The sequence below is a fragment of the Amborella trichopoda genome, chromosome 3 (assembly GCF_054954075.1).
Source record: "Amborella trichopoda isolate Santa Cruz 75 chromosome 3, AtrichopodaSantaCruz75HAP2 v2.0, whole genome shotgun sequence".
NCBI classification, from domain to species: domain Eukaryota; kingdom Viridiplantae; phylum Streptophyta; class Magnoliopsida; order Amborellales; family Amborellaceae; genus Amborella; species Amborella trichopoda.
Genome location: NC_142338.1, coordinates 11454238 through 11463798, shown reverse-complemented (window position 1 = coordinate 11463798; position 9561 = coordinate 11454238). Strand labels below are relative to the sequence as shown.

Here is a 9561-nt window from a genome sequence, read left to right as displayed (position 1 = left end):
TTCATTTTTCTATAGCATGCTCTCCCTCTTACTCCGTTTCATTTATTCCTCACTCTCTTGAGACTTAAGCAGTCCGCAGTCGTGCTCGTCCTAGGTGATGCATCTGGTGCGGGGTGTAACATATGCATTGGAGGTGCTTGTGCCAAGAGGGTTCATGTGGAGACGTCCCAATTGAGGTCCCAGCAATCTGGGGTAGAACTTTCGTCCAGCTAAAACAGAACTCAGATATATTTTGATAACAATATATATTTTTTGCTCATTTCTAATCGATCAGAATTTAGCTTTTTACATAGCTTCGTTAGCTCAATCCCCCCTCACAATTGTATCATCTTTCCCACTTCACAGTTAATGCTTTGCATAACGCCAACAATCCCAAAGAATCGAAACCTGCGGCATGACATGCACATGCACACATGCAATCAAATGCTCTGGTTGCCCATGGCCATAGCTGCACATTCCACATGCTGTAGTAGAAACCCATACACCTTCTTTCTAACCCTCTCCACAACACCATCTACATCTTTGCCATCCCGCAGGTCTCTCCCTGCACCCTCCAACCACTCACTCACCCTCTTCATCTGACCCAGCATCATAGCCACACCTTCCCCTTCGAAACCACCATCAAGGACGCCATCCAAATACTCTAAGAACCATCTCCTTGACTCTTCCACCATCCCCTTACCCAACCTAGCATTCTCCTCCAACCCCTTACCCCTTCTCCATTCGCAAGCCTCCTGCTCCCCCTCAAAGCCTTCTCGTTTCACTCCATGTCGTCCTAGTCTCTTGCCTGTTCCCAACCTTGGGGGTGTTCTCTTAGAATCTGAATCAGATGACCCCATTTGATTCTTCTTTTGTGGATTGTGGGCCCGTGATCCCTCCCGGATTGGCTCGGGAGGTGGCTTTGGGGGAGTTTCTATCACAATGTAGCGATGTTGGGTATCGGCTTTTGATGGGGTGGATGATTGCTTGCTGAGAAGAGAGAAAGGAGAGAGGTCAGTCGCAAGTGCAGCCTTCATCCATGACTCAGCGAGCTTCTTCTTGTCCGAGGAGATTTTGCAGGCTTCTTCAGAGGGAATAGGAGGGGTAGAGATTCCTGTGGTGACTGACTTTTTGGTTTGGACCAAGGAATCTGCTACAAGGGCAGCACGCTCCATGATAGGATTAAGGTTAAGGAAACGCTCCACCACAACCTCTGGCGGCTCCTGTTTTGATGTTGAACACGTTTCTGCATACATGCTGCAGGAAGAAAACCATTATCAGCTCAACATATAAAATCATAACAAGGACAAGAATATGTAGGGAATAGCCCGTAACTAAGGTCTAGCAGCTCAATGGCTGTTTGACATTAAAGAAGTCAACAAACATGACAATTTCTCTCTTGCAAAGTATTACATAATTTTCCAATGCTTACTATATGAATTCTCGCCGTTCTTGTTCTACACTTATCAGCTCCCACCTCATATGCTTTCAAACTATTTTGATATTTTACATAGTGGATTCTTTTACATACTCCATGGATTCTTTTGATAGATTTCATTGATCATACACTTGTTACATAGCATCTGTTAACATCCAAAAACCTATAAAATATCATTGGGTAACTCAAAGTGTTAACTCGACACTCCAACATGATGGTGATGCCACAAGTCAACATGTGTAACACTTTTTGACATCTTGACCCTGGTACACTTAAAAATACTAAAATGCTTTGACGTGAGTTCGAACTCAGCATATTACAATCACTTTATTTATTTTCTAGCACCTCCACCAGAACTCACAAGTGTAAAAAGTAAGAAAAATCTTGTTATATAAGTCATAAAAAACATTGATGTGTCTTGCTATATTGGCATCTCAGGCCAAACTACTAGATGCCTTGATACATGCTAGATGCCAACAGTCATGGGCGTGTGCATGCGACACCGGTCAATACTCAACATCAATCAAGAAAGTCTACTTCAACCCGCCATACAAGTTATACACAAATCACAACTGATCAGTTTCTCTTAATGTGTAACAATGATCAACATGAAGAGTTTCTTTGCATCTGGAAAATGCAAAGATCGTTGAGTTGATCCAAGAAGGAAACAGGTATTAGAAGATTAAATTGCAATTTCTTTCCCTTAATTTCTACTTATTTCAGACTTGCAGTCTGGATCATAATTCTCCATACTAGTTAATCAGTATCTCATTCATTTCCTGTTCATGGATAAATCATAGTGTTAAGCTACTAACATCCTCTATGCTATCTAATGCACAATGTGTGTTCCTAAAAGCCAAACCATTCCCAATAGGAACATTTGAAGTGTCAGTGATTTTAAATTGCAGTTCCCTTTATGGAATAAATTCCTAACAGAATATCCCAAACCAATTAGTGTACAATATCTTATTTCTTTTTGCTGGTTGTTACGGCACAATATCCAGGATGCTAGATGTACAGTTCAAGGCATGTTGAACCTGAACCCCAAGCACCCAGAAATTAGAATAATAAAAAAGAACATATATAGACCTGGGCAGATAAAAAAAATAACTAACAATAAAATATCTGAGATAGGCCTACAATGGAACTTGATGCTTTGATGAAGTCAAGTATACTTCACTCATTAAATAATTCAACAAAAATAGTATAAAGCGTAAAAGCAACATACATTGGAAAAATATAACCATCAAATAATTTTTTTTTGGGGACATTTTAATGGGTATAGTAGGTAGGAATGGAACCCATCACGTCATGTTGCAGCTCCACCACCCTGCCCGCCCAGGTCTTGGTTCCATTACTACTACAAAACATTTTAGAATAATGAATTGACCCAACATTTGAAGTCAATACCTTAAACACCTCATAACACTGTCCGCAGCTGATGCTTCAAGCAAAGCATCTACCGAGGCTGAGAATGCAGTATCTCGACTCCGTAAAGCATCCTACGTTTTCAACAAATAACAAAAAATTATAACAATACACTTAATGGGAGCTTCAAAAATCATGAGTACTGTGCGTCCTGAGAATTAAATCATAAAGCTACCTTTGCAGGAACAGAAAGATTAGATGGGAGTGCATCCCATGACACACTCCCATCAGCTATTCTTTTGTTAGCAAGAGCTGCCTTAGCCAGATGGCTGGGTGTCGAGGGCCTCATGGTGGTGTCAGCATCCCTCTTTGATGGCTTATTTGCTAATGTTGCTGACACATTTGCTGTTTTGGGTTTCAATGAATCTCTCTTACATGCAGCTGTTTTAACATTTACTACCTGCATTACATGAAACCAGATAGTTACTAGACTATGTTCATAGCCACTGTTGCTGTATTCACCTTAACATATCGAGCAGCAAGTAAACCACTCACATAAAGATGAGCAACAAAGACGAATAAAGGGACAACACTTGGTAAATTCAATTATTATCATTTATAAGGACAATGTGTAAATGAATTTCTATGGCTAGGTAAATGTGGTCTCTTTCCCATGTAATAAGTTTAGTCATTTAATTCTGTTAAGATAATTTGCCTTTATCAAAATAAGCATCATCGTACTCTTAAAATTCACACAAGCTCATTTGTTGAAACACCAGTTTGTGTGCCATCCCAGAAAACTGCCAAGAAGACCAAAAATATAGTTCACAACATGAGCCTCCTGATCCAATTAAGCCTTCCACAAATATAGTTATGTGTTCATCTTACTCGTCTTGTAAGATATGGAACTGAGGAATGTGTTTCCAAGCTTCCCAGCCCATCTGAAACACCCTCGACATGGACACATGTTTCAACACACATGAAAGTGTAGCACAAAGGATTTTTACAGTCCTATATAACATTATTTTCCTGTTTAAACTACATTCAGGAAGTCTTAAGCAACTTCCACCGTAATAAAAACCGCTTTTTATTAAGTTAACCAATAAAATAATGTTTTATATGGACTTTTACTTCCTTGACAAGTAACAGTTAGAAACTTACCATTTCAATGTTCTAGATTCTTATTGTTTATGATATGAAATAATTTTTTTGCATGTTATGATTTTTGACGATTTCCATCCACAACTTTGGGTGGTAATTATAGTCGACATACTGATCATTTCCACGCACTTTTTGGGTTGAAATAGCACAGACAAAGATATGGTATTTTTCTTTTTTTTTATATAATAAAGATGTGGTTTTTTTTTAACCAACTTTCAAATTGTTTCTCTCTATGAATCCTTAAGTAAATCTAAAAACATGTTTGACACAACAAAAATTTCAACACTTAATGCAGTACAGACGTTTCATCTAAAAGTCCTTGCTGATGTTTCTGAACACTCGCTGCTCACTGAAGATTGCTTTCTCTAAGCCACTAGTGGCTTATGTAGTGGTTGGCATTCCTACATGCTCCTCCGTGCCTTTCCACACCCCCTACTTAAGATTCAAGAGGTAACCAACGAGCAAAGCCAGTGGTAGCCAAGCCCTTCTGACCTTGTCCATTTCTTTGTAACAATCTACATTATTTTGTCACAGGACACATGAAGTATTTTTGTCATGTGTCTTGAGTAGGCCATGTATGGATCGTATTAATCGCTCATTTTTTTGTTAGAGAAATCACTACATTCATTGCCCCGAATGTATTACATGTGTAATTGACATCCTACAGAACCTGCTGAGGACCCATGATAATCAGCTATTCCATGCCACATGGGAAGTTATGGGTCCACAGCAAGGACCCATGATAATCCACTATCCCATACCTTTTTTCTCTTTCATTCCTAAGGAGGATTATCTCACACACACACGTTGGGGGGCACATCCATGCCAATGTGTATGGGCAGTTTTTCATTTTAAAATTTTTACAAATCCTTTTGAGTTGAAATTTAGGGGATTGATACATTGAATATAGGAGCACAAAAGAGAAATGGGTATTTTATCAAAATACCCATAAGAGATGGGTTATTCAACATTTTACCCATTTCCAGCTATTCTAACTCAAGACCATGTGTTTTTTAATGCGTACTTTGAAATTAAATCAAAAGATATAGGTAAAGACTTAAAATTGTTTATCTCTGATGGGTAGTTTTATAAATTTCCCAAAAACAAAAGGAGCTACACCCAAGAAATTGACATGTGTCCCCCAACCTTGTCAGTGAATGTGGGTCATCCAAAGAGGTAAAATTGGGCCATCCAATCTATTTGTAGTACATGCTAGGTTGCCCATAGAATCTTCATGCACGCACCTATGTATGGGTGCCCGCACACATATTCATCAAAATGAACAAACTCATAAAAAAAATAGAAAATGTCTTTTTAGATTAAAGAAAAGGGAAACCTTTACATGTGGCCACCAATATATAAAACATGTACCTATTATTCCAACTGTATGATCTGAATGGAAGACTAGGATAGCTTTAGTCACAATGTCACACGTAACACAGTTCTATTTTCAATTGTTTTCCTACAAATTCTCTTAACAAGAAATTTTGGACATGCCCACTTTCAGCCAGGGCGCAGCGAATAAAAACAAAAGAATATTTTATTTTGATAGAAAAAAAAAAAGTAACCAAAATATCCTACAAGTTAAAGGGGCCGTCATTTGGTATGACGGTAGAAGACTCGGCCACTTTGTGCATAAAAAGCCAAAGGTTAGGACCATTTCCAGCTCACCCCTCCCAAGACCCTGTGTAGGCGGGACCAGCACAGGGTTACGGCCCTTTTTTTTCTTTCTTAGCAGAAATATTCTTTTATTCTTTTTAGATGCGCTCTTTGTGAAACAGGGGGACGCCCCAAATTTCATCTTAAGATGATTTGCAAAAAAAAAGATTAGAAAACAAATAGTTTGAGCTATCTGATCAAGGTCAGATGCTCAAAGACTAACTTGTAACATTATGACTAAAGTTATACAAGCCATTGATTCAAATTTGATGGTTAGAAATTGCAATAGCATGTGTATTATACATGGGTGGTGCAACATGTAAAGGTTTCCCAAGACAGAAAGCTTGATTACAAATATTGTTGTAGGAAAAAAAAAAGAAAAAAGTTCATATGCAGGCAGGCCCGCATAGTAACTCTTTCCAAGAAAAAATAGTGTTAGATCACGTCCTTGGGGTGATTTGTTTGACCCGAAATCTGTAGATGTTTTCATCAGTGGTTGAAAGACAATTCGGAACTCACTTGGTGCCTGAGGTGTGTCCCCAGTCAGAAAGTCACAAGTAGATTTGCGTAGTCCGCAACAATTTGGGTGTATCACTTAGAAACACCCAAAAATTTTGGAAAAATATAAACAAAATAAAAAATTAGAAAAATCAAAAAAATAAAATTAAGAACCTATATGTAAAATGAAAAATGATGAAAAGTTGATGGTATTGGCATACACTCTATGAAATTAGTGGGGTTTTTTAACTTTCCGCCAAATAGTCTTTAAATGTTCAAAATCAACTTTTGAAGAGAAAGTGTTCAAAATCACACAAATCCAAGATTTTGAGTGGAATTTTAAGGAAAATAAGCATTTGATATGATAGAGAACTCAAAAATAGGATTAGAAAAAAGATATTTAAGGCATGACAGAGCTGGAGTTGAGAAAATTTCGCAAGTTTGTTGAAAATGAGAATCTCATAAATCCGAGATTCTCTTTTTTCTCTCGAATCTAATGTTTCGATTGTTGGACGGTGCAAAAAGAAGCCAATGGGTGAATTTTTAGAGCAAATGAAACTCAAATGACAAAATAATGAAAGAACGGGGGTCAAATCCCCCACACCCACTCATTTGTACTACAAAAAGTGTCAAACTCTGTGAGTTTTGATAGACTTTACCAAGTCTATCTGAAACTCGCCGAGTCTTCATTAGTCGTCCGAGTTTTTTAGCATTGGTTATATGAATCTACATTAGAAATAGGCTAATAACATACAAACCCCTACCCCAACCCCTTCAAAACAATGATGTTAGGGGTTTCTGTTTAACCTCATGTTTTTGCAAAACCATCCTTTTGATGTTAGCAAACATGCCCATGAAAAAATAATAATTGAAAATACAAAAAATTTGCTGAAATTTTATTTTTGGGTGAGAGAGGAGACTGGGTCAACATCAACCTACTATTTGGGTGTGCTTTTAGATTAAGGGTTAGATGTGTTGAGAATCTTTTTTTTTCCCCAAGTTATTCACTTGCAGTTTTAATACCATCAACAAATTTCGGGGTCAAATACATCCCACACGGACGGTCTTTTTCAGGAGGGCATATGACTGGAAGTGAAATACAGAAATATGGGTGGATCGGTGTGGGTGAGTGGGTGTGTGTGTGTGTGCGCATGTGTGTGTGTGAGATACTAATCATATATGTACATCAGGGGATTTACTACTGCAGATTTGAAATACAACAAAAACTTGAAATCAAGGTAGATGTAATATTCTACCATTGCAGCCATAAAATAAATCCAAATTCTAAGTGTTCTAATTTTCCAAAGGACTGATCAGAAACCCCAAAGTGAATCCCACATAACATGGTCACTGCCAGTCATGCAATATGCATATCCCTAATGATATAAAAAAAAAAACAAATGCAAAAATCTAAAGAACGATTCAAAGATCGGCCTTCTCAAAGAGATCTTCAATTTACCTTAACCGGAAAAAAAAAAAAAAACAGGTAAGGCAGTAGTGGGGATTTGGGCCCCTACCCTTTGGTAAGAATGGAGTAAGAAACTTCATCATAGAGCTTGTTGGTACTACCCCCAAGGCCCCAGCCCATTCTCAATTTACCTTAACCCAAGAACTGAAATTGCTCACAAGATTAACCAAAATAGAGATGTAGCTTACTAGATCCACTAGGGCCATTCAGTAGAAAACTCAACAGGATTTTTACGATTATCTTCCTCACTGCTCACGTTATGCCAGAGACTAGCACAATGCATTTGTGTCCATCACTTTTGGAACCCGATCGTATAGAAAATGCTGCCAAATAGTGGCTATTTGGTAATAGCCAGAGGGAGGCAAAAAATCCTAAATCTCCTCTTTTACAATAGTAAACAGAAGAATATATCTATGGTTGCAGTCCAAACTCTTAAAGAAAAGTCCCTAACCCTCAAATTGAACAAGACCCAATCATTTGTTATAAAGAACATAAGCACGAGCAATGCAGATTCAGAGGGTAACAAGAAAACTCACAGTAGAAAGATCAATAGCAGTTGAAGCCTCCCTTGACATTGAATCTGGGGACCTGTTTGCGTTATTGAGAACAGTGCTTCTCTCCCAGCTCCTCCTCAACTCCGGACTCAAATGCTGCTTCGATTTCACCACATTTTCCTCTTGTGATACAGACCTCCTTGGTTTATCCCTATTCGGCTGCCTCCGCTCAGCACGAAAATTAGCAACCGACTTATCTGCAGAAGAAGATGGAGGGGTGTCTTCTATTTCTCTACTCACACTTACACTCTTCTTTGCCGGTGAGAACCGATCAACAGAACAGTTACTCGAAGCAGAGGAAAAAGAAACCAATCGACCAGCCATTGAAGATCGACTCGAAGGACTTGCCCTTCCCTTAGTCTGTGATACAAAAACGTCCTTCTCAGACCTCTCTCCACCCTTGGAGAGAAAAACTGCTTCTTTTCTTAATCGTGCTTGATTATCTATCCTCTCTCCACCCCTAGAGACAGAAACTGCTTCTTTTCTTAATTGTGCTTGATGGTCAATCCTTCCCTTAGAGAGAGAAACTGCTACTTTCCTCAGTTCCCCTTGTTTGCACTTGCTGCTAATTAGGTTATCAGACCCTGCAGAAGCGGCAAACGGAGGGCCTGAGACTAAATCCTCAGGATTGCCAATACAAGGGTGTCGCCTTGGAACGAGTTTAACACCCCTTAGAATGGGGACTGGAGAGCCAGACTCTAGCTTTGTGACATGGATGAACTGACCTAACTGGATTTTATCATTGAAGATTAAATCATTGTTCTCGTCACCAAGAGAGACATAGGTCGCGTGCAAAGAGTCCGAGACCTTGAGGAAGAAGCCCCGGCTCTGCCATAGATCGTCGCCTGAGAGGGAAGGAACAATGCCAATCACTTGCAGAAGCACTGTTCTATGTTCACCTGCAACTTTTATGCCACTCTTCATGTGTTGTAGTAGCTTTAAGAGGACACCGGGACTTAGAGAAGCCATGAAAACAGCTCTGCTTCACTTCTCTCAATATAGGGAGGCTTCAGCCTATCTCACAAGAACAACATTTTTCTTTCTCTCTCTCCCCCTATATCTGTGTACATATTTGTCAGAGATCCAGAAGCTTCGGGCTTATGAGAGAGCACCATTTTTACTCTCTCTAGCCCTGAGTTTTTGCTACCTCCATCTCTGAAATGGGCCCCTTTAAGAACTCGGCTTTCTGTGTCGCTTTAACAGATCAGACCCTACATTTGAAAAATGGGGGGAGCTCTGAAAGTGAGCTCCAGGAATCATTCCCCCATCAACCTTTTCCTAAATACCTTTCCTTCCATTAATTAAACTTTTAGGCCAACTCCTCACCCCTTCCCCTTATCATTTCGCCATCAAACCTATCTCTGCCCTTCTGCAACTCTTCTCACCGCCTCTTGTAGCCCCTTCCATTTCACCATCCGCCATTTTTTCTGTCTCAG

The 9561-nt window shown here is 39.3% G+C and overlaps 1 protein-coding gene across 1 annotated transcript; it reads right to left on the bottom strand.

Annotated features, from left to right (window-relative positions):
- Positions 1–230: 230 nt before the first annotated feature.
- On the bottom strand, positions 231–9561 carry LOC18428866 (protein CORTICAL MICROTUBULE DISORDERING 2). The gene is made up of 4 exons (XM_006838166.4): positions 8108–9561; positions 3021–3245; positions 2828–2919; positions 231–1236 (listed from the first exon to the last, which is right to left on the bottom strand). Exons 1-4 carry the CDS (start codon positions 9092–9094, stop codon positions 420–422), a joined length of 2121 nt encoding a protein of 706 aa, XP_006838229.1. The 5' UTR covers positions 9095–9561; the 3' UTR covers positions 231–419.

What these genes read in the sequence shown, in the direction of transcription:
- LOC18428866 (XM_006838166.4), bottom strand. Translation starts at nt 9,094, where the DNA reads ATGGCTTCTCTAAGTCCCGGTGTCCTCTTAAAGCTACTACAACACATG. An exon ending in CTGCTATTGATCTTTCTACT is followed by an intron (nt 3,246 to 8,107) that starts GTGAGTTTTCTT and finishes CATGTAATGCAG; the next exon opens with GTAGTAAATGTTAAAACAGC. An exon ending in ATCTTTCTGTTCCTGCAAAG is followed by an intron (nt 2,920 to 3,020) that starts GTAGCTTTATGA and finishes TTGAAAACGTAG; the next exon opens with GATGCTTTACGGAGTCGAGA.